Here is a 26,394-nt window from a genome sequence, read left to right on the forward strand (position 1 = left end):
AAGTCCTGGACTTCTTTTGAAGCTTGCTCAGCGCGAGTCACATGCAAGCCAAGAGAGTCTTAGTTCTTCACCCAGGAGAATGTGAACTTAAGCTCCTTGGCCTTTGCTCTTGACAAGTCATATACTTGTTAATGAATGTGCAAATGAACATGAAAGTGAGGGAATTAATCTTTGTTTCTATTCCCTTGGCAACATAAAACAACTCCTCTGAACAGCTGACATCATGAGCCACGTGACATTTTTAGATTAAACTCAGAGATCGGCAATGCTGAGCAGCAAGTGTACCCTGTAAGTGAGCAGTCACAGCATAGCCAACTGTACAGCATTTGACTGCAGAGAACAGAAAATTTCAGATTCCTGTTTCACGATCTCCTTGGTGAAGGTGGTTATTATTTTTGAAGTATTTTGAACAGGTAGAGAGCATGTATCATCTACCTGTGTATATATCTACCTATGCAGTCAACAACCATTAACTGTTCTCCAGGAATAAGGCAATCTTGCACAAAGGAGATGATTCGAGGACCCAAAAGTAGAAAATAACCAATTCTGAATCTATTTGATGGGGACGTAGTTAAAAATGGTTCCTTGCTCATAAACCTCATCTTTGCCTGAGACACTGAAGGCAATGACATCTGAACTATGGTCCTGTGAGTACTGAGTCCAAATATAAACCAAGTGTACTCAGCTAACCCCATAAAGTCATATGGTCAGGATTCATGCTCTGTATCATGTGAACCATTGAATTTTTGTTAAAACGAATCCAAGAGAGACTCAGTATCACAGCAGCCTGAGTTCTTAGAGTAACTCTGTCACCTTCTACAGCATATGAAATACCCCTTCCAGTGGCTGACCAAAGCTGTGTGAGAGAAAAGGATAGGATTTTTTAAGTGGCGATTGTAATACACAGCTTTTTATCTGTTCCTGGGAATTAATCCAAGAACCAACAAGAAGGGGAGAAAAATGTACATTTGAGTTTTGTTAAAGGCTTGAAAGGAACATTTAAGTATTAGAAAAACAGGCTAACACAGTGACATTCGCATAGGACTCATCCATATTAAGTAGTTAAGAAAGATTTCAATAGCAAAGCCTGTCCTTTGAAGATCGTATATACATCTTCAAGAACATACTCTCAGGGGAAAGTAAGTAAAACATTGCATGGTAAGTGGGCATCAAGCTGAACATTAAGGGGATAACATTCACCAAGGAGCATCTAGGATCTACTTCAAGGAAACAGACTAGAAAGAGATTTTTAGGAGTCCACAAAAATAGATAGATAGATAGATAGATAGATAGATAGATAGATAGATAGGTAGGTAGGTAGATAAAAACACTTTATCAATGGGCAGATGTTGAACATTCAGCTACCGAATTTGGGCTTAAACTGTGAATTTGGGGGTTGTTTGGATCCAATTATGTTTTTCAGTCTTCCTGTTTGGAAAAGTAAAGTTTTGTTCTAATTACAGGAGCCCACAATTAGGAGACCTCAGACTTTCAAAAGTTGGACTGTGTTTTGTATAATGATATTAACATGAAATCTTGGGGACAAGAATAAAAGATCATGCTTTAAAGGTATTGTGCTTGTGTGCCACAATAACAAGGAGCACAATATACTAGTTTTAAATGACATTTTGACACATATGAGTCACCTGAGAAGGGGAATCTCAAAAATAAAATACTAATAAATGGAAGGTAAGATGGAACAGAAAGAGTATTGAATTCCAGGGAATTGGGGAATAATCTGACAGACAGATGGAAAGATAAGACAAAATGAGAAAGAGTAAAATAAGTAATTTATTGTATGGCACATTAGAGGGCACACATTTTTCATGCTCACAGATAGCACTAGGGAAGCCAGAAACAATGTTAAATTTTCAGGTTTTAACCTTCTATGGAAGAGATTTATACCTATTTCCACCCAGAAATCAGTGATCAGATGTCACTAATAACCAGTGGAATTGTTTGCTATCTGTAGAGCCAAACCTCATCTGAATTCCTCAGGTTATTATGTTTATCCCAGACTCCTGTGCAATGTTTCTCAGCCAATAGATCCCATGCTCAGAAAAGAGGTCCCATTAAATAGATAAAAGTCTCCTCTTGTGTTTACTTCTTCACTAGGCCTTTATCTTGTGCATTGTTTCTCAGTCCATAGAGCTCATTCTTAAGGAAGAGGCTACAGGTACTTTGCAGAAGACATATACTTCGTAAAGGAGTTTCAACATAGACGTGCCTTAAGTTTTGCTGTAATAATTAGCACATTTCCTCCAAAGTTGTATTGTGCTTAAGTATGTCAAAACCTGTTCTATGTCAGAGTCTAGAAGTTTGAAACAACACTGGCCAACTAAGTCATGCTGAACAGATTTCCTTCTTGCCTCACACAGATCATTCCTCTGCCAGCTGTAGCATTTGCAGCCCACCTCCTCATGCCACAATCAAAGTCTATTTTTTTTATATATTTAAAGTCATGGCAATCTGTGTCTTAACACTAGAAAAGTCCCACCAACTGTCTCATCTCTCTCATCTAACCCATCTCTGTGTCCCTGTGTCGGCTACCAATCCTACTTTCTACCAAGGACCACAAGTTTCCATGCTGGGATGAGACTCATGTAGGTGATTTTCACTATCCTTCCTCCACTGTGAAGTCTCCAAACTTATCCTTACTCCTGTAGCAGCCCTCTTGCAGGATCCTCTCCTCCCATCCAACCTCTTTAGAAGAGTAATACTAAAGAAAACCCAACAACTGGAAATGAAAACTTTAGGTCAACAAAAACCCTCAGGGTTAAGCCTCACAAACAGATGATAAGATGTGGAAGATAGAATCTCATGTATTGAAACTAAGGTAGAAGAAATAGACAGTCAAATAAGATGTTAAACTTAAAACAACTCAGACACAATACATCTAGGAAATATGGAACACTCTGAAAATACCAAGTCTACAAATAACAGGGATAGAAAGAGGAAAAGAAATCAGGGTCAACATCATAGGAAATGTTTGTAACCAAATTAAAGAAGGAAATCTTCCAATCTAAAGAGGTAAATGCCAGTCAAGGTACAAGAAAGTATATACAGAACACCAAACAGAAAAGACAAGAAAAGAAATTCCCCAAGACTCATAACAATCAAAACACTACATATACAGAACAAAGAAAGAAATTTTTAATTAATTGTATCTATAATTTAACTAAAATTAAAATTTTAAGAGCTACAATGAAAATAAAACCAAATAACATATAAAGGCAGCCCCATTAGAAAAACACTTGGCTATTCAAGAGAGATTCTGAAAGTCAGAAGGGCCTGGAGATATGTACTACAAACTCTGAGAGACCATAGACACCAGTTCAGACTACAATACCAGGCAAAACTATTAATCTAATCAACAGAGAAATAAAAACATTTATAGTTAAAACACATTTAAGCCATTTCTATCTACTAGTCCAGCAGTACAGATGACACCAGAAGGAAAAATTTGAGCTGAATATGTAACCACACCCAAGAAGATACAAGAATAAATAATCCCAGAACAGAAAATCAAAGCATGTGGAGGAACCCACACCATAACAATAAAATTACAGTAATCAATAATTACTGCTCAGTGATATATCTCAATATTATTTGTCTCAATTTCCCTCCCAAATATTACATAGACTAACAACATTGGATCAGAAAACAGGATCCCTCTTTCTACTGCATGCAAAAAGCATACTCATTAACAAGGATTGACATCGTGCCAGGGTAAAAAGATAGAAAATGGTATTTTAAGCAAATGGACCCAAGAAGAAAACAGGTATAGCTATTAGACAGATAGAGAGATAGATAGAGAGATAGAGAGATAGTTTGATAAATTAGATAGATAGATAGATAGATAGATAGATAGATAGATATAAATAAAAAAGGACATGACACATTAATGATAGGAAAAACAGCAAGAGGATATTATAATTCTAACCATTTGTACACCAACCATGAAGATACCCACATTTGTAAAAGAAAAGCTACTATGGCTAAAATCACATGCGGACCCTCACACAGAACTAATCAGAAAGTTCTCAAAAGATGAAACACAAACAGCTGAGAAACACTTAAAGAAATGTTCAACAGCCTTAGCTGTCAAAGAAATGCAAATTAAAACTACTTTGAGATTTCCTTTTACCCCAATCAGAATGGTCAAGATCAATGAAACTAATTATAGTTCCTGCTGGTGAGGATGTGGGGCAAGGGGAACTTACTGATTGCTGGTGGGACCTAAAACTTGTACAGCTGCTATGGAAATCTGCATGATGATTTCTTAGAAAATTGGAAATTGATCTACCTCAAGATCCAGCTATATTACTCTTGGACATAAATCCAAAGGTCCCTACATTCTACCAGAAAGAGACTTGATCATTTGTGTTCATTGCTACTATAATTTTAATAACCAATAATTGCAAACAGCCTAGATATCTAGATAGCTGATGAATGGATAGTAAAAATGTGGTGTATACACAACAGAATATTATTCAGTTGTTAAGAACAATGAAAATATGAAATCAATAGTTAAATGACAGAATTATAACAAAAGCATCCTGAATGAGGTAAGCCAGACTCCAAAAGACAAATACTGTATATTTCCTCACATATGTGGATGTTAGATTTTAAGCCTTCAATGTGTGTGCTACAATCTGAATAATCACGGAGGTTAGATATCTAGTAAGGGAGTGGAGGGGATGAGAGTGTCAATTAGAATATACTGTTACATCATCTATTGGATGGAACACAGGGCACCTAATGAAGGAGCTAGAGTAAGTACCCAAGGAGCTGAAGGGGTCTGCAACCCTATAGGAGGATCAACAATATGAACTAACCAGTAACCCCAGAGCTGAGTCTCTAGTTGCATGTGTAGCAGAGGATGGCCTAGTTGACCATCAATGGGAGGAGAGGCCCTTGGTCATGCATAGATCATATTCCCCAGTACAGGGAAATGCCAGGGCCAGGAAGCAGGAATGGGTGGGTTGGGGAGCAGGGTGGGGGGAGGGTATAGGGGATTTTCAGGATAGCATTTAAAATATAAATGAAGAAAATATCTAATAAAAAAAGAATATACTGTTACAAAAAGAAGAGAGACCCATAACATGGGGACTAAATAGGGAAGGGGATGGGAAAGAAAGGTAAAGGAGCGACTTCAGGGAGGAAAACTGATGCTGAAAAACTATTTGAAAAGCCATATGGAAGTCTACTCCTGTAGAAGCATCCTAAATATATACATAGATGAGAAGCACCTAAATGGAGTCAGCAAATAATAGAAGAGATAATTCCCTGACAGGACATCTTATGCCAACCTTAAGTTCCAGGAATGGGTTATATGTTGAATCATTCACCAAAGGGACACCAAGGAAACCCTCAAATATCACAGGCTATTGCCAAGGCTATTGGTTGCTCTTAACAACCAGATAGTAAGGACAACACATACATATCTCATCAAACATGGAGAATTGAGCTTGCGCATAACCAGAAGGTTCACCTTACTGACTACCATTAACATTACTAGAATGTACTCTGCGTGCTGCCAGAGAAAAAAGGTAACCATCTGAATTTCCCAGCTACAAACCCTCCAACCACATTGGGAAGCAGAAGCCTAACTAGCTTTATCATGGTGTGGCCTTTGTGTCCATGGAGTTGAGAAAGCCCAAACCTGATTTGGGTGTGGAGTAGCCCCATTTTTGCTTTGCTCTCTGAGATCTGTGTGGAGTATGGGCAGAGATCTACAGTCCTTCATCTGGCTTGGGGATCTACAAGTGATAAAATGACTCCTAATGAAATACTGCTATAAACATAGATTACTGCCTCAACACATGTCAAAGAAGTTTTTCTTGTAGAAGATTGGAATTAACATAGAGACCCACATCGCTTCTCGGCCTTTTGGCTAAGATCAAGTGTAACATAGAGACCCACAAATGGTCAGTTTTGAAGCACTCATTCCTAACTGGGGTATCTTCATCAAGGCCCTCCCCTCAATATTCAAGGATCTATGCAGGAGAGGAAATAGACTTTTAAAAGCCAGAGGTGATGGATGGCTCTAACATGTCTTCCATGCACAGAAGATATGGTGCACATACAAACTCACAGAGACAGTGGCAGGACATTCAAAGCCTGCACAAAGTCAGACTGGGTCTCAGCACTAAGATCAGTTAGCAGACACAAGCTACAGAGAACAAAGAAGCTATCTGCAGTTCAAACCCATTGGCAAAGGAAGAATCCATTTTCTCCAGTAGAGTCTCGCTGGGCACATTAACTACACTTCAGGGCAGGTGCATGCCCAGGAGTCCTTGGCCAACACAAAAATAGCTAAATGGTATTTTTGTAGGTTTTTTGCCTCGTTTTGCTTTGTTAACACTTTTGATTTAGTTTTTTTGTTTTGTTTTGTTTTGGCTTGGCTTGGCTTGGCTTGGCTTGGCTTGGCTTGGCTTGGCTTGGCTTGGCTTGGCTTGGCTTGGCTTGGCTTGGTGTGGTATGGTGTGGTGTGGTGTGGTTTAGTTTGGTTTGGTTTTCATTTAGCTTTTTGCTTCCCATTTTTGTGATTTTGTAAGAATTGTGTGTGTGTGTGTGTGCGTGTTGCCTTTCTTGTTTTTATTTTTGTCTTTATTAGTTCTAAAGAAAATTAGATGATAAAGTTACGTAGATCGGGAGGTAGGGAGCATCTGAGAGATTAGGGAAAGGAAAACATGACCAAGTTATATTAGATAAAATTTTTTTCAATAATTAAAAAAGAGTAGAAAAGATTACATTTATGATGAAGGAAAACACAGTTAATTACTAGGAACAGAGCCCAGTAGAGCTAGGCTTGGGTAGGTAAAAAGAAAACTGCAGGGTTCGAAAGAAGCCCTGCTTTAGAAGTGGAGCCCATTTAACAGCAAATGTTACTGGACAAGTCCTGATGTTTGTCATGTACTACATCTCCAGTCAGATAGCACACATACTGAACTTTTGTTTTGATTTGATGCTCAGTTGTTCAGTGATAGTTATTTGCTTTGTGTAAGAAACCAGAAGAATCCTTAGGCCACATCTCCTATGTTGTTTTTTATCCTGATATCATTTTCTATGAATATAGTCAGGTCAAGTCAATTTTGTTATTGTTATTTCTTTCTAAAGGAAAAATCTTTTGTTGTTTGTTTGTTTGTCTGTTTGTTTAATTTTTTTGGTGGCAGAATATTAGACTAAAGCTTTAAGAAGAAGAAAAATGTGACATATATATCCATAGTGTTGTCTTTTGATTTTGTTTTGCAGGAGAGTTGAACACTTTTAAAAATGAATAAAGGGGAAAAATCCTGAAAGAGAAGAAAGCACTGATATAATAACAATCAAAAGTGTATGATTAAGAAAAGAAATATATAATAAGACAGGAGAAACATTTAAGTAGCCACTAAGGCAAAGCAAGTTATAAAAATCAAAGAAGTTGTCAAAAGAGGAAATGAAAGCTGAGGGTGTAGAATAGAGAACAAAGAAACAACTTCATTATTTCAGATCATTTTCTCTCCAGAATCTAATAATGTGGAGGAATTCATATTTGAAATTCAAACTATATTTGTCTACCAATCTTTACACTGGGAAGTAGCTTTTAAGATTACCTTCTGATTCTTGGCCCATGTTAGGACACAGCCTTGGAGGCTATGATAAAGGCATACAAACTTAAAACTTTAAGTCTTCAAAACTCTGGGGCAGATAAACTTTATATATATATATATATATGTATATATATATATATATATATATCATTCAGCTTCAAGTATTTCTATAACAACAGAGAATAGACTAATACAATATGAAGTATTTTTCCCTATTTTACCTGCTCTTGATAATCATTTATTGGCAAAACTAACAATAAAAAAAGAACATAATAAAATCTGGATGACTAAGTCATCTCAGAAAGAGGTTTGGTCTATTATCAGAAGAACATGAATCAAACTCATATGCTGTAGCAGCTTTTGTGTATTTATCCCTCCTCTGGAGCCCACAGAAAAGCACTATAAATAGACTTCACAATCTAGAGTTAAACTCTCTCATGCATTTATGCCTATTTTAAAAGATACTCTGATCTTCGCAAGCATCAAATTGTCACCATTTCTTTTCTGCAAGTGGCATCTCATTGATTTACTTTTTAATAACTCTTCTTAACGGTGTTGTATGTACTACTTGCCTGTATTAGCACTATGCAGAGTTCAAAGAAGAAAAACTGATGTGGTGAGCATAATGAGTGAATTCCCACTATGAGAAGAAGCCGCAGAGAAACCTGCTGCAGTCTTGTCACTCAGGATACAGAAGTTTGACTCAAATGTGGGTTGATGGCCTCATTTTACACATCACCCTGGATGCTGCCTGTCCATTCTGCTACTTTGCCCATCTCCACCAGGTTTACTACTCAGGACCAGCCCTCACCAAGCCTAGAACACAGTGGGCATAATCACCAAGACAAAGGCAGGAATGCCCTTGCATCTTGCTCTCTTACTCTTTTTCTTTCTCCTTCCCACTCAATTCTAGAGTCACAGTGAATAAACTTATATTCAGGTATTTGTAAGCTTGCTATATCCCGTGGCCCTCCTCAATATGATCACCTTGAGTGGTCTATAGCTTGTGGCCTTGCTGAAGGAGAGGGTAAGTAGAGGTTGTGTCAGTCCCATGACTCATGTGTGGGCTATAGGTACTGGCAAACTGTGTCATCAATAAGCAAAGACATTTATTGACATTCTTCCTTCATCTTTCCTTTCATATTTTCCATAGTTCGCTGGGTAAATTCTCAGAGAAAGGCAGATACTACATGTATCCACTGCTCTCTGAATCTAACACCATGTACAAACATCACACCCACCCTGAATTTCCTCATCAGTAAATAGAAGAACCATCCTACAATTAGATCATTCCCCTGACAGAATAAGCTGCCACATGGAGTGTCTGCTCTGCTCAGCATCCTGTGCCTTCATGGACCTGGGCTTTTTTCAAGCATGATGATCTACTCTGCACAAACTAATGAGGTCAACAGAAGAGCAATTAGCATGCAATTCAAGAGGAGGAGATGATATTCAAAATTCAAATCACTGGCCTAACTCTGAAGGTCCTGGGATTAGCAAGTGGCAAAGCCAAGACAGAAATGTGGCTTTTTAGTCCAATTATTTCTGCATTTCAGTGTGGGAATCTCAATGGATCCCAGGATCTTAAAAGTGATCACAAAAAGCAAGACTTGCCCCCCGGGTTAGTGTATATGCAAAGAGGTGGGTTTTGAGATGCCCCTAGGTCATCACAGCTCCCCTTATGCTACTGTTCTGGAATTTTCCAGTGTGTAGTAACCATTCTCCTTGTCACTCCCAAGTACCTTTCTTCTCCTAATGAGTTAAGAGTGCATTACTTGGTATACAATCAGTAAGTAAAACCCACATCACATTCATAGTTATATATCTTCTAAAGCCAAGAAAACTGTGTCATACTGTAGGCTCAAGAAAAATCTTATTTTTTTTTAAACAGAGGAATTTAAGAATAAGTATACTAGTGAATGAGGGCTTTAGAGACAGAGCATATGGTGTTTCCATGTGAAGTTGTTTGGAAGTTTGGCTGGGAATATTCTTCATCAAACAGAACTAAGCCATGTATTTCAAGCCAACATCTCTGGGCTTTGAGGCACTACACATGCACCAGGTGCTGCTGTGATCACTGAACCATACCACACATGTCCAACCACACACACACACACACACACACACACACACACACACACACACATATCATGCTAGGAAGTGTCAGAAATCACAACTGGCAGGAGAAAAGAGTATCCCCATGACAAATACCTGCACAGTGAAAGCTTAATGAAGAAGCAACTAACAACCTACTAAAGAGCATGAACATTCCCTTGAGTCTTTTGGGGGGGTAAGCTAAGTGAGTGCTAGTATCATCAGCTCCATCTATACGACTCTTAGAAAATAAATAGCATTGCATAAAGGAAAATGACAGGTTTACGGGAAGCATTACTGTGGTTGCTTCTGTGGGGGGGAATATGGAGAAACTGAAGATTTCCTGGGTGTTCAGCAAAACACATGCATACTATTTATTCTTCCCCCAAGATGTTTGGGGCATGAGCATGTGACAGTTACATAGTAGAGAGTTTATTTCTTCTACTTCTGTGACAGGTATTACCATCAACCTGTCTTAGAGCCTCGCAGTGGGAAATGAAAGGACCAGGGCAGAGAAGAGTGCTTCCACCAGCTCTGACTTCAGCATGTCAGGAATGTTGATTCTTGTTGAGAATAAACCAAGCAGAAAGTAGAGAAGATGGTGGCGCACACCTTTAATCCCAGCACTTGGGAGGCAGAGGTAGGTGGATTTCTGAGTTCGAGGCCAGCCTGGTCTACAGAGTGAGTTCCAGGACAGCCAGAGCTATACAGAGAAACCCTGTCTCGAAAAACAAACAAAAAAAAAAAAAAAGAAGAAGAAGAAGAAAAAGAAAAAGAAAGAAAGAAAGAAAGAAAGAAAGAAAGAAAGAAAGAAAGAGAGAAGAGAAGAGAAGAGAAGAGAAGAGAAAGAAGAGAAGAGAAGAGAAGAGAAGAGAAGAGAAGAGAAGAGAAGAGAAGAGAAGAGAAGAGAAGAGAAGAGAAGAGAAGAGAAGAGAAGAGAAGAGAAGAGCAGTGTCTATGGAAGTGACTTGCAGCAAACACAAGAAGAAACCATCAAAACAAACCAAATGAAAGGCCTGCTAGGGGTCTATATGAACCAATGAGGCAGACTCAGGTTTTTTAAACTCATCTGTATTGCCTCTCCTTTCTCCATGCTTCCCAAAACATCTGAAAGAGCACATGCATCGAATTCTAGTAGCCACAGCCTAGCCAGACCTGAAAAGGGCAAACTCTCACAATCACCTTGTACTGGGACCCACCAGAGGGTACTATGGATTGATGGAGTCAAGCAGCAAAAAAGGACCGAATTAGCAAATATATTCTTTATCTAAAGGAATTCTATAGTGTTACTGTGGTTTTCATTTTTCTGAAAATGGACACCCTGTCTTACTCGTCAAGGGCATACATCAATACTTGAAATCCTGTTTGTTTGTTTGTTTGTTTGTTAAAACATATTATAGTTTCAATCATGAGACAACCTTAACAAGTATTTTATGTCCTTTTTTAAGACTATTCTTGTGATAAGTACATATGTGTGGCTTTCATACAACCCCACCTATCCTTTCCATCTCTGCTGTTTCAAATCACACTTCCTAGCCTATCCCTCTCAAAAACCATGGACTCTATGGACTGATGGCTCAGATGACATGAAAAGAGGAGCATGGACAGAGAGAGAAGGTGCTCAGTGAAGACTGGAGATTATCAGCTGAAGAAGGTCTAACAGGCCTTCTGGTCAGGGATGGAAGGCCACCTTTCTACCTGTACCTGAATCTTTCATTTGATCAAGTCTCTTCTCCCTCAGTTATTCAGACACGATAACCAACCTTCTGTGTAACACATTCCTCGTGCTCCCTTATTAGATTGCTTTTATTGCCATATGGCTTTTAAAAGAAAAAACAAAACAAAATAGAATGGATCATCTTCTGCCTTAATTCCTCAGCATCTATTGATCACTCTCTCTTCCCATTTATAACAAAACTCCTGAGGGCTGGGATCCAAGGTTCTAATTCTTTTACAGGCACTTAGAAACCATTTGTCAAAAAAAATTGAAAAAACAAAAAAACACTGATTCCTAATGTTTCCCCTCAGGTGAGTAGAAGCATCTCGGCCTTCATTTTGCATCTGTCTCCTTAACTTTTCGGTCAGACATCTGCTTAACTCTACATGTAGGAAGATTTAGCACTCAGAATACTTGTTTAAGAACTGATGACATGCAACCTCTCTTATCCCATTTCAGGGCTGAAGGTACAAAAACAAGAGTAACTGGAGCATCTTACAACCAGTTTTTACTAAGCCCCATTCCAGACTCCCCTAAAAGCACCCTGGCATTTCCAGCCTCTATCCTAAAGCAGCAGTCTACTTAAAATCCAAGAGCAGAAAAAGTTCACAGACAGCAAGCACAGCTTTGTTGATGCCAGGATAAGATCACCAGGCAAAAAGAACAATCATCTAATGGGAACTGGTTTGTTCCCTTGGCAATATGGCCTTCTTTGAGCAACTTGCTCAACCAGACCTTAAATAATGGTCAACTAGACCATACCTTAGCCAACACTGCCTAATCATACATACCTCTTAATAACTGCCCCTGTTCTTCCTTTATTTCATCCTAAAACTTATGTCAGTGCTCCAAAGATATGACTATAATAAAATGCTAATAACCTATTTTCACTGAGTGGCCATTTTGATTAAATCCTTCCCTGACTTTCAGTATTACTATTGCTGACTTACTTTGAGCTATATACCTGGACTGAACTCAGGAACTCCTAGCCCAGGACTCTGGTTATAATTTTTTTCTTATAGCTGTCAGGTAACAACATCAACTGCTCAAGCCCATCCACACTCCCATTCCACCCATATCATCTGCAGCTATACAGATTCCTGTGCTAAGCTCCCCGGTCTCCCCTCCTCCAATCATGCCCCTTGGTGCACTCTTCTCTTCTGACTCTACACACACCAGGCCATGCCCATCAAATGGTTTTACTACTAGCTGGGCCTCTGGTCAGGAATATACCTTCTACCACATTTCTGCTCCCTTCCAAGTTTCTGCTAACATTATCTTCCTAGCATGATCCACCCCCACCACACTGGCTAACGCAGCTCACACTTCTGACCTCCCACCTCACTTCTGCTGAACACCACAGCAGTGATTGCCATTAAAATTCAGTTCACAGTTCCCCCTTATTGCATTTCACACTTCCCTGAACTGTTGGTGCCCCAGAGCAGGGATTTCTTTTCACCTGTTCATTCCACTGACTCACCTCAAACTTAGAGACTGACAAATAGCACATAAATGTCATTGAATACATTAATAAATTCATGAATATGTAACTCATTCAGTGAGCAGCAAGGAACTCCTAAAACTTATTGAACAAGTATGCTTTAGAAGTTTTACTTGGGTGACTGAGTTCTTGAAAGATCTCAGACTATCTCAGTCACTGCAGGCAAAACTGGGCCTCTAACGTGGGGCATCATGGAACTAAATGATAAGGAAGGATTCATCATAAGGAGAGGTCCCCAGGATTTCAATATTCCAGAGAAGGAAAGATGCCTTAGCTGCTTCAAGCAAGTAAAGTGACTGGGCCTGAGGAACTGCATAATGGTATCCCAAAGAGCAGTTGGATAAAAGTGACCTCGTGGCATCAAAGTCACACACAAACATTCACTAAGTCCAGATTTCCAAAGGCCAGGTTTCTCATGATCATAAACTCATCTCCAGTGGGTAGAAAGAGTGTGTCTTTGCCTACTGTCTTAGTTAGTGTTTTACTGCTGTGAACAGACACCATGACCAACGCAAGTCTTATAAAAAACAACATTTAATTGGGGCTGGCTTACAAGTCCAGAGGTTAAGTCCATTATCATCAAGGTGGAAGCATGGCAGTATCCAGGCAGGCATGGCACAGGCAGAGCTGAGAGTTCTACATCTTCATCCAAAGGCTGCTAGTGGAAGACTGACTTCCAGGCAACTAGGGTGAGGATCTTATGCCCACACCCACAGGGACACACCCATTCCAACCAGGTCACACCTATTCCAACAAGGCCACAACTCCAGATGGTGCCACTCCCTGGTCCAAGGATACACAAACTATCACTTTCTACTCCCTGGTCCCCATAGACTTGTTCAAAAACATGAGTCTATGGGGGCCATACTTAAACATAACATAATGCAAAATGAATTTAGTCCAACTTTCAAAGTCCTCATAGTCTATAGCAGTCTCAACAATGTCAAAAGTTCAAAGTTCAAGGTCTCTTCTGAGATTCATCCAACTAATTAACTGTATCCCCAAAGCAAGGCAGGAAACCAGCTGGGCAAACTCCAAATTCTGCATCTCCATGGCTGATGTCAAAGCAGTCTTCAGATCTCCACTCCTTTTTCATCTTTGTTGACTGCAACAAAATTGCTTTCTCCTGGGCTGGTTCCACTCCCTGTTAGCAGCTTTCCTCAGCATGTATCCCATGGCTCTGGTATCTTTAACAGCTTTGAGTCTCCAAGGCAATTTCAATGTTACAGCTTCTTGTTTCAGTGTCTGGGATTCCACTTGATCCTTTGGACTCCTCCTAAGAGCTGGCATCACTTCTACAGCTCTACCCTCTGTAACACTCTAAGCTCAGGTTGATCCACTCCACTATGGTTACTGTTCTTTGTGATCATCTCATAGTACTGTTATCTCCAGTACACTGGGGTGTTCCACTCCAACTAGGCTTCACCAATAGCCTCTCATAGGCTTTCTTCATGGTGCCAAGCCTCAAATCCTTTGCATGACCCCTTCAGTCCTGGACCATCAACTACAGCTGAGGCTATACCTTTTCCAATGGCCTTCCATGACCTCTCACAGGGCCAAGCTTCAGCTGTTCTTCATGACACCTTCATGCCTTCAAAACCAGTACCACCTGGGTGATTCTTACACATTACCAAGTTCAGCTGCAGCACAAGGTACAACCTTGGCTATCTCTGGAACACAGCTTCTTTGTGCTCCCAGAAAACACTTCCCAGAAAATTTCACCTCAAAGATGCTGGTCTCTTCATAATCACTGCTAATTTCTTAGCTCCAGATAACCAGCATCAATTGTCTCAGTAGTTCCTTACATTCTTAACTTTAGAGCCAGAGCCACATGGCTGAAGCTGCCGAGTTCTGTTGCTGGCAGGAATTAGAACATGACCCACTTGTACTATTACATTGTCACTGGCTTTCTGTTTTACAAATCCTTCACTGCCTAAGCTTGGCTATCCTGGATCTTGCTCTGTAGATTGGCCTTGAATGCACAGATCAGCATGCCAGTCTCCTGGGATTAAAGATGTGTACCACAATGCCTGAATCTAAATTTAGCTGGGTAGGATCTTAGACCAAGGTCCCACTCCCTTAATCTGTTATCTCCTACCTAGAACACAAGATTTTGTTCCATTTCACTTCCTGGTACTCCTTTAATACTCAAACTATATAATTTTTATTTTTCCTTTCTAAGTTTGCTATGCTTGTTCAAACTTCTCTTCATAAGACTTACCCAGAGAACAAAGTCTCTTCTGGGCTTTTTTGAAACTTCATTTGAAAATGCAAATAATCTGAGTCTCTTCACCTTAGTCTCAGACAGACTTTTCAGACAAGGGCAAAAAGTAGCCACATTCTTCACCAAAATACCATAAACACAGTCTTTATGCCACATACTGAAATAATTCTCCTTTGAAATCTCTTGGGCCAGGTCAACACAGTTCAAATTACTCCCAGCAACAAAGTCTTCCATACTTCTACAAGGATGACCCATTAAGCCCCATTTAAAGCATTCTACCGAGTTCCAAATCCAAAGTCCAAAAATCCACATTCTTTCAAATAAAAGCATGGTCAGGCCTATCACAGCAATACCCCACTCCCAGTACCAACTTCTGTCTTAGTTAGGGTTTTACTGCTGTGAACAGACACCATGACCAAGTTAAGTCTTATGAAAAACAACATTTAATTGGGGCTGGCTTACAGGTTCAGAGGTTCAGTCCATTATCATCAAGGTGGAAGCATGGCAGTATCCAGGCAGGCATGGCACAGGCAGAGCTGAGAGTTCTACATCTTCATCCAAAGGCTGCTAGTGGAAGACTGACTTCCAGGCAACTAGGGTGAGGATCTTATGCCCACACCCACAGGGACACACCCATTCCAATCAGGTCACACCTATTCCAATAAGGCCACACCTCCAGATAGTACCACTCCATGGCCCAAGGATATACAAACTATCATACCTACCTTCCTCAATGCTTCCTCCACAACCCTTCCAGATTGCTAAGAAGTAGAAACCAAGGCTTCCTTCATCTTTTCATGAACACGTTTGCTAATGTGGGCATCATTATTCTCAGAGAATAAACTGACCAAGGAGGACCATGTCACCTGTGGCTTAGCCTGTGAACCAAACTGGAGGTAACATGTGTTTTCCCACCGACACACACACATTGCCCCCAATTGTATACATGGTATTCATAACATATTCTGGAAACTGAAAGAGACTATTATATGGGCTTTTAACAATTCATGTTATTTCTTACATTTTTTTCAGCATTTGAATTAAAGTGGAACATTTGAGCATGACACCTAGCCAATGACAACAGTATTTTTTTTCAATATCTGACATTATTTATTTTATTTTTTATTAGGTATTTATTTCATTTACATTTCCAATGCTATCCTAAAAGTCCCCCAAACCCTACCCCACACACTCCCACTTTTTGGCCCTGACATTCCCCAGTACTGAGGCAGATAAAGTTTGAATGACCAATGGGCCTCTCTTTCCAGTGATGGCCGACTAGGCCATCTTATGAAACATATGCAGCTAGAGACATGAGCTCCGGGGGTACTGGATAGTTCATATTGTTGTTCCACCTATAGGGTTGCAGATCCCTTTAGTTCCTTGGATACTTTCTCTAGCTCCACCATTGGGGGCCCTGTGTTCCATCCAATAGCTGACTGTGGGCATCCACTTCTGTGTTTGCGAGGCCACAGCATAGTCTCACAAGAGACAGCTATATCTGGGTCCTTTCAGCAAAATCTTGCTAGTATATGCAATGTTGTCAGTGTTTGGAGGCTGATTATGGGATTATGGGACTCCCCGGACATGGGAGTCTCTAGATGGTCCATCCTTTCATCTCAGCTTGAAACTGTGTCTCTGTAACTCCTTCCATGGGTGTTTTGTTCCCGATACTAAGAAGGGGCAAAGTGTCCACACTTTGGCCTTCTTTCTTCTTGAGTTTCATGTGTTTAGCAAATTGTATCTTATATCTTGGGTATTCTAAGTTTCTGGGCTAATATCCACTTATCAATGAGTACATATTGTGTGAGTTCTTCTGTGATTGGGTTCCCTCACTCAGGATGATGCCCTCCAGGTGCATCCATTTGCCTAGGAATTTCATAAATTCATTCTTTTTAATAGCTGAGTAATATTCCATTGTGTAAATGTACCACATTTTCTGTATCCATTCCTTTGTTGAGGGACATCTGGGTTCTTTCCAACTTCTGGCTATTATAAATAAGGCTGCTATGAACATAGTGGAGCATGTGTCCTTCCTACCAGTTGGAACATCTTCTGGATATATGCCCAGGAGAGGTATTGCTGGATCCTCCGGTAGTTCTATGTACAATTTTCTAAGGAACCGCCAGACTGATTTCCAGAGTGATTGTACAAGCTTGCAATCCCACCAACAATGGAGGAGTGTTCCTCTTTCTCCACATCCTCACCAGCATCTGCTGCAGAATTTTTTATTTTATCCATTCTGACTGGTGTGAGGTGGAATCTCAGGGTTGTTTTGAGTTGCATTTCCCTGATGATTAAGGATGTTGAGCATTTTTTCAAATGCTTCTCAGCCATTCGGTATTCCTCAGGTGAGAATTCTTTGTTTACCTCTGAGCCCCATTTTTAATGGGGTTATTTGATTTTCTGGAGTCCACATTCTTGAGTTCTTATATATTGGATATTAGTCCTCTATCTTATTTAGGATAGGTAAAGATCCTTTCCCAATCTGTTGGTGGCCTTTTTGTCTTATTGGCGGTGTCTTTTGCCTTACAGAAGCTTTGCAGATTTATGAGGTACCATTTGTCGATTCTCAATCTTACAGCACAAGCCATTGCTTTCTATTCAGGAATTTTTCCCCTGAACCCATATCTTCGAGGCTTTTTCCCACTCTTTCCTCTATAAGTTTCACTATCTCTGGTTTTATCTGGAGTTCCTTAATCTACTTAGATTTGACCTTAGTACTAGGAGATAGGCATGGATCAATTCACATTCTTCTATATGATAACTGCCAGTTGTGCCAGCACCATTTGTTGAAAATGCTGTCTTTTTTCCACTGGATGGTTTTAGCTCCCTTGTCAAAGATCAAGTGACCATAGGTGTGTGGGTACATTTCTGGGTCTTCAATTCTATTCCATTGGTCTACCTGTCTGTCCCTATACCAGTATCATGTAGGGTTTATCACAATTGCTCTGTAGTACAGCTTTAGGTCAGGCATGGTGATTCCACCAGAGGTTCTTTTATCCTTGAGAAGATTTTTTGTTAGCCTAGTTTTTTTGTTATTTCAGATGAATTTTCAGATTGCCCTTTCTAAATTGTTGGCTTTCTATTATTTATTTTGTTATTGAAGATCAGCCTTAGTCCATGGTGATCTGATAGGATGCATGGGACAATTTCAATATTTTTGTATGTGTTGAGACTTCTTTTGTGACCAATTATGTGGTCAATTTTGGAGAAGGTACCGTGAGGTGCTGAGAAGAAGGTATATCCTTTTGTTTTAGGATAAAATGTTCTGTAGATATCTGTCCAATCCATTTATTTCATAACCTCTGTTAGTTTCACTGTGTCCCTGTTTAGTTTCTGCTTCCATGATTTGTCCATTGGTGAAAGTGGTGTGTTGAATTCTCCCACTATTATTGTGTGAGTTGCAATGTTGGCTTTGAGCTTTACTAAATTTTCTTTAATGACTGTGGCTGCCCTTGTATTTGGAACATAGATATTCAGAATTAAGAGTTCCTCTTTGAAGATTTTACCTTTAATGAGTATGAAGTGCCCCTCCTTGTCTTTTTTGATGACTTTGGGTTGGAAGTCAATTTTATTCGATGTTAGAATGGCTACTCCAGCTTGTTTCTTCCTACCATTTGCTTGGAAAATTGTTTTCCTGCCTTTCATTCTGAGGTAGTGTCTTTTTCCCTGAGATGGGTTTCCTGTAAGCAGCAAAATGTTGGATCCTGTTTGTGTAGCCAGTCTGTTAGTCTATGTCTTTTTATTCGGAAGTAGAGTCCATTGATATTAGGAGATATTAAGGAAAAGCAATCCTTGCTTCCTATTATTTTTGTTGTTAATGTTGAAATTCTGTTCTTGTGGCTGATTTCTTTTAGGTTAGTTGAAGGATTACTTTCTTGTTTTTTCTAGGATGTGGTTTCCGTCCTTGTATTGGTTTTTTTCTTTTATTATCCTTTAAAGGGTTGGATTCGTGGAAAGAAAATGTGTGACTTTGGTTCAGCCATGGAATACTTTATTTCCTCCATCTACAGTAATTGAAAGTTTGGCTGGGTATAGTAGCCTGGGCTGGCATTTGTGTTCTCTTAATGTCTGTATAACATCTGTCCAGGATTTTCTGGCTTTCATAGTCTCTGGCGAAAAATCTGGTGTAAATCTAATAGGCTTGCCTTTATATGTTACTTGACCTTTTTCCCTTACTGCTTTTAATATTCTATCTTTATTTAGTGCATTTGTTTTTTCTGATTATTATGTGTCGGGAGGAATTTCTTTTCTGGTCCAATCTATTTGGAGTTCTGTAGGCTTCATGTATGTTCATGGGCATCTCTTTCTTTAGGTTCTTTAGGTTCTTTAGGTTTGGGAAGTTTTCTTCTATAATTTTGTTGAAGATATTTGCTGGCCCTTTGACTTGAAAATCTTCATTCTCATCTACTCCTATTATCCGCAGGTTTGGTCTTCTCATTGTGTCCTGGATTTCCTGGATGTTTTGACTTAGGATCTTTTTGCATTTTGTATTTTCTTTGATTGTTGTGCCAATGTTCTCTATGGAATCTTCTACACCTGAGAATCTCTCTTCCATCTCTTGTATTCTGTTGCTGATGCTTGCATCTATGGTTCCAGATTTCTTTCCTTGGGTTTCTGTCTCCAGCGTTGCCTCACTTTGTGTTTTCTTTATTGTGTCTACTTCCCTTTTTAGGTGTACTAATGGTTTGTTCATTTTCATAATCTGTTTGGATGTGTTTTCCTGTTTTTCTATAAGGACTTGCAAATCTTTAGCAGTGTTCTCCTGTATTTTTTTAAGTGAGTTATTAAAGACCTTCTTGATGTTTTCTACCATCATCATGAGATATGCCTTTAAATCCGGGTCTAGCTTTTCGGGTGTGTTGGTGTGCCCAGGACTGGGCGAGGTGGGAGTGCTGAGTTCTGATGATGGTGAGTGATCTTGATTTCTGTTAGTAGGATTCTTATGTTTGCGTTTCACTATCTGGTAATCTCTGGAGCTAGTTGGGTTTTTGTTGTTGTTGTTTGTTTGGGTTTTTTGTTTTGTTTTGTTTTGTTTTGTTTTAGCTTTGTAAGGCACTGTTTTATTTTTTTTAACCTATTTTCCTCAATTACACTTCCAATGCTATCCCAAAAGTCCCCCATACCCTCCCCCCCCCCAATTCCTTACCCACCCATTCCCATTTCTTGGCCCTGGCGTTCCCCTGTACTGGGGCATATAAAGTTTGAGTGTCCAATGGGCCTCTCTTTCCAGTGATGGCCAACTAGGCCATCTTTTGATACATTGCAGCTAGAGTCAAGAGCTCTGGGGTACTGGTTAGTTCATAATGTTGTTGCACATACAGGGTTGCAGATCTCTTTAGCTCCTTGGATACTTCTCTAGCTCCTCCATTGGGGGCCCTGTGATCCATCTAATAGCTGACTGTGAGCATCTACTTATGTGTTTGCTAGGCCCCGGCCTAGTCTCATAAGAGACAGCTATATCAGGGTCCTTTCAGCAAACGCTTGCTAGTGTATGCAATGGTGTCATCCTTTGGAGGCTAATTATGAGAAAGGATCCCTGGATATGGCAGTCTCTAGATGGTCCATCCTTTTGTCTCAGCTCCAAACTTTGTCTCTGTAACTCCTTCCATGGGTGATTGTTTCCAATTCTAAGAAGGGAGCTAGTTGTTATAGTCGTCTCTGGTTAGAGATTGTTCCTCTCATGATTCTGTTAGCCTCTATCAGCAGACCTGGGAGACTAGCTCTATCCTCTGAGTTTCAGTGGTCAGAGCACTCTCTGCAGGCAAGCTCTCCTCTTACAGGGAAGGTGCACAGATATCTTGTGTTCGGACCTGCCTCATGGCAGAAGATGAAAGCCTGAAACAGGACCTGTCCCAGAAGCTGTTAGCTTCTGTAGTCCATACTTTCACCTGTGTAGACTAGTCTCGGTGGAGTCTGGGAGCCAAGATGTCTCCCACAGATGCTCAGGCAAAGTCCTCCCGGACTGGGCGGACACCTATCCTCTGGCTGGGAAGGTGCCCGGATGTCTGGAACTCGAAAAGGGGGCGGCCTCAGAAGGTCTGTGGCTCCCACCTGTCCCAGAAGCTGTTTGCTTCTGTAGTCCACACTCTCACCTGTGCAGAATAGTCTCTGTGGAATCCGGGATCCAAGACATCTCCCGCAGATGCTCAGGCAAAGCAACAACAACAGTATTCTTGAATGTAGCTTACTTCCAGTATAAAATACTTTAGAATCATTTTTGAAATGTTGAAATATTCAAAGTAAAAATTAACATTACTTTGAAAAGATAGATAATCTTTCATTTTACATAAATAAATAAATAAAGGAGTTTACCTGTCTTATCAACCATTTGCCTACTATTACCATTCCTAAGGGGAAATGGATCTCTCTCCCCCTCTCCATCACCCCCCCCCATTTCCTGTGCCTGTGTGTGTCCCTTCCCTTTGATATCTTCATCACACTAAGATGCCCCAAGACAAACTTAATCAAGCTGCCTTCTGGCCCTATCATCCAGCCTTCATCCTATTGTCATAACACATGTATCTCATAATAGCACCACCATCAACAATGTACTGATGAGCTGTAATGGATGAGCTATGTCTCCATGCAAAAAGGAGGGGACAAAAAAATCAACTCTTTTATTCTCATAGAGGAGCCACCAATCAGCTGGAGACAAAGCCTGACTTCAGAGGTCAGAGGTACAGCACCCATCATCATGTGCAGGATCATTGAAAGATCTGTTCTCAGGACTAGCCTCACTGCAATTATCCCTTAATAATTCTCTGCTCATCCACTCAATTCCTTCTTTGTTTAAAAGGGTGTCAGTAATAATCCCATCAGAGACAGTGTGCAGGGAGAGCAAAGGACCCATACCTTTTGTTACCCAGGTCAGATGCACGAGCAGGTGCTTATGACAACAGCACCCATCATGAGGAAGACAGGAAGCAAGGCTGTTGTTGCAGCCTATGGTAGGGTCATTCAACCTCTTTAGAACACTTTGTGGTCTGACTACACTCAGGTGTGCTTGAAAATGGTTGACTTCACTGAGCCTCAGCACACCAGAGCCTTTGCTCTGGCTACAATGCATTCCCTGCCTGGCTTACCTCATCAGCTGATTGATCTTTAAACAGTACTTCCGGATATATCCAGCGATTTTGCCAAATCACACAATTTAACTACACACACTCCCAGATTGCTAGCAGTATACACAAGACAGAGGACTCACACAACTCTTAACCATCCTAAATAGTACAAAGTGCCCAACCTATTTTTTTTTTTTTAAGGACTTAGACCAAAGAAAAAATCAGCTTCCTCAGGTGTAAAAGGGTGGATCTGAGAACCAGACTTTCACAGTCCTCCTGACTAATGTTCATCAAGTTTATTCTGACTTGTTGGAAGCTATAGAAGTCTGACAGTCAGGTTTAAAACTACACTTAGCTGCATTAAGTGGCCTCTGAGTTTCTACAGTGCATTATTTGCAGAAATCCCCCCCCAGATATACCAAATTAACAAATATATAAAGTAGGAGAAACACACATAGACTATTTGATTACAATCCTATATATTTTAAATCATCCCTACCCTACTACCTGCCTACTAATATCTCTCTACTCACATAGATTCTGTGTAACATAGGGCACAAAATTAACTTGTGCTTTGCTTGGGGAAATTTCTGGTTGAAGATTTTCATTCTGTTGAAATAGTTATATAGTTGAAACAGGATAGACTATAGCTCAGTCATTGCATTCTGCCCAAACAATTTAAGGAGAGAGAGAGAGAGAGGGGAATCTTAAGAAATTAGAAACAGACATTATAAATTGTACTTTCCAATGGCAATAAAGAAGCTCAAAGTTTTTTTTTCTTTACTCTGTTTTCTAAATGCAGAATTTCTCTACTGGTAGGTAGATACTAGAGAAAAACATGGGTAAACACAGATACTCACAAGTCACTGGTATGGCATGGGTAGGGTGCTGCCTGTGCCTGTGTGGTTGGCTCCAGGGATTCCTGCCCAGTCTGTACCACAATGATGGCTCTCTCAATCATGTCTTGGAGTGGGACAAAAATGTAGTTATATTTGAATCCGCTGGCTGGTAGATTCTGTGGATGAAACTTCCAGGAAGGATTTTTTATCATGTCTGTCCTCATGCTGTATAAGACATTGGTCCGGATTGTATATTTGACATGGGGTGGCAATTTGTGAGGTGCTGATCTAATGTGTCTATGTCTCAAGGAACTGTTGAATATAATACCTGGTAACAGGAAAGAAAAAAATGTCATACAACTCATAGATGTGACACACAGAATGGATAAGAATGTGAGCAGGACCTGGAATTCTGCGTAGTCTTCCACTCCTGTAGTAAGTGAGTGCAACCCCAGGGAGGCAAGCAAACAGGCTACTCTGAGCCATAGGTAATGGAAGCAAGAGCCTGTAATTCACAGTTCAAGGCACCTTTCCAGTTTACAAAAGAAAGTGTTGTGCTATCACAAACACAAAGACTTTGTTCATTTCACATTTGAATAGACTTGAAAATTTACTTAGAGTAGATTAGATAATCAGGCATTGTCATCCTGGGATGACAAATCCAGCTGGCTGCACAGAATATGTATCTTTGGGTACTTATCACTTGTAGCTTAAATGTAAGATGCTGCTTTCTGCTACAAAGATTCTCTGTATTTAATGCAGAAAGATTATTATAAGCTGAGTTATATTCCCTCAAAATTCAAACCCCTGGAGGTCAGAGTGTGCTCATCTTAGGAGAAAGAATCTTGTGTGTGTGTGTGTGTGTGTGTGTGTGTGTGTGTGTGTGTGTGTGTGGTGTGTGTGTGTGTGTGTGTGTGTCTGTATGTGTGTGTGTTTATGTGAATGTGTGTATATGTGTTGTTAATATATGTCATGGGTGCTGTGTAGATATGTAAGCTTAATATATGTCTTTGTATATGTGTGTATAAGATTGTCTGTGTGTATATCTGGTTACCAAATGTATTTATGTGTGCATATGTGTTACTGTATGTGTGTTTCTGGTTACTGTATGTATTTGTATGTATGCATTCATGCATGTGTGTGTGTGTGTGTGTGTGTGTGTGTGCATGTACATTCATGTGGAGGCCAAAGGGAACATCAGGTGTCTTTTTCCACTATCCCTCTCCTATGCCCTTGAGACATGGTCTCTCTCTGAACCTGGAACTATTCTGGAAGTCAAAAGACCTTAGCAATACTATCTTTGTAGCCAGAATACTGGGCTTGGTCTTATATATGTAAACATGGCTTGTCTCTTTGCTTGTTTGTTTGTTTGTTTGTTTGTTTGTAACCTCCCCCAAGCCTGAAGCAGACTGAGCCAGACCTTGACCTTTTCTGCCACTAAGGAGATTACCTAAGATGGAGCCTTCCTAGATCACTCTATTGTTCAGCCACTGTAGCTGTTCCTCTTCCTGCTGGGAGGCTGCCAAACTATTCTGGAGACCACACCCTATCCTGAACGTCATCACCTGCAGCTGGTTCCAGGTTCCAAGGATGAATTGGCAGGAATGGGACTCCCCCGCCCCTTTATAAGCGCATTTGCCATTAAACAGTTGATCCTTGATCAGGAACCTTGTCTTGGATCGATTTCTCTCTCATCTGCCTAGTTCCCCTCTCGTCTGCCTAGTTCCCCTCTCGTTTCAGCCCCGGCTTGCCTCCCAGGTGAAACCCAGTTCATGTGAGCCACGGGTTGGTTTCCAACATTTGTTTGTTTTAATACTGGTACTGTGGATTTGAACTTAAGTCCTCAAGCTTGCACAACAATCTTTTATCTACAGAGCTATCCTTTTCCCACCCAGGAAAATTATACCTTGAAATGTATTGTCATGTTAAAAAGATGCTGGCAGAGTAGGCCTTAATTCAACATGATTGTATCCCTATAAAAAGGGATCATTTGGCAGATATATGCATAGATTATATAAAGAAATTTCAGGAGGAAACATGCATCAATAAGCCAATACACACCCACAGAAGATCCTAACAGCCATCCAAGGAAACCAGTGGATACCTTGATTTTAGACTTCTAGTCTGCAGAACTATAATGTAGCAAGGGTCTGCTGGGTTTCCAGGCTGAACTTGGTAGTGGTTTGCTACAGCATTCCTGCATCCCTAGCAAACTCATCTCAAACCCCAATAAACTCTCTGGAGTTGGACATATGGTCTAGCAATGGTGCATGTACTGAATTTGCACAAGGTCCTACCTTAAATCACACAGCAACAAAATAATCACGTTTGCTCAAAAAGAATATAAGGATGCATCACATTTATGCTGGCTAGGTGAACAACTGATAATGGAATCTAACTGCCCATTGTCTTTTTTCTTTACTACTTCAGAGCATCAAGATACTGTGATTAAAAAAAAAAAGTGATGGAGGAAATTTGAGTACAGTGCTTCTCATGTGAGATTTCACCATAAAATGAAGTCAAAACAGTAAAATGAGATATAGCAGGTAGTGGTGCCTTGGGATTGTGAACAGTTGCCTGTCATTACAGCATTGGGAGCATCTACTCACTAGTTCAGTGCATATACCTCTGTTTCATTTTATGATTTATATAGAAGACTTCTTCCCAGATCAACTTAAGATGCACTAAGGAAGATGAGAAAAAAATGACCACCTATCAGAGCTCTTGTGCTAGTGAGCACATTTTTTTCTGCCAAGTACTTACTGGCCAAGAAACTATTCTGCTGCATGAGTTCATGTGCCTTGGTCTCCAGGGTGTCAACAGTCTCCACTGCCTGGAATCGGTCCAACACCACACAGGAAGAGAGATTGGCCAACATACCACCCAAGAACCTGAAGTGTCCAGCTTCAACATGGTTAAACATCTTATCTAACATCCGTCCTAGAAACAGCAAACAAATTAGAACAAATCAACTTCTCTTTCACTCCAGTGCTCCAATGGGTATCATACAAATAAATATAAAAATGAATGTTTGTTCATTTGAAAAGAACCTAAAAGATACCAGTTTTATTTATACACAGAATGAACTATTAGCCAACAGCAAACTCTCTATTATACACTTGTGTGTAAATGTGTGTGTATGTGTATGTGTGTATATGTGTGTATATATAGTCTTGATGATACATCAAATGGGAAAAATAAGTTACTGGTGGCCATGAATGCTCTTAGCTAATACACAGATGAATTTTTGATGGCTCTAGTTGACAAATGTCAAAAGTGGAGGATGGGTATTTGCAGGAAGTCAGCAAGGCATGTCCTTTGCCCTGGGCTTTACCTGCATGACCTTTCTTCTACTTC

At 40.1% G+C, this 26,394-nt stretch overlaps 1 protein-coding gene across 1 annotated transcript in view; it reads right to left on the minus strand.

Moving 5' to 3' along the window:
* Positions 1–26,394, minus strand: part of Abca13 (ATP binding cassette subfamily A member 13) — a 485,227-nt gene that overhangs the window by 285,498 nt on the left and 173,335 nt on the right. Inside the window, exons 30-31 of the mRNA XM_021177120.2 lie at positions 25,801–25,977; positions 23,059–23,365 (exon numbers count right to left, since the gene is read on the minus strand). Of these exons, the coding sequence (XP_021032779.1) occupies positions 23,059–23,365; positions 25,801–25,977 (484 nt within the window). The remainder of the gene's footprint in view (positions 1–23,058; positions 23,366–25,800; positions 25,978–26,394) is intronic.

The sequence above is a fragment of the Mus caroli genome, unplaced genomic scaffold (genome assembly GCF_978045245.1).
Source record: "Mus caroli unplaced genomic scaffold, Mus_caroli_1 scaffold_13, whole genome shotgun sequence".
NCBI lineage: Eukaryota > Metazoa > Chordata > Mammalia > Rodentia > Muridae > Mus > Mus caroli.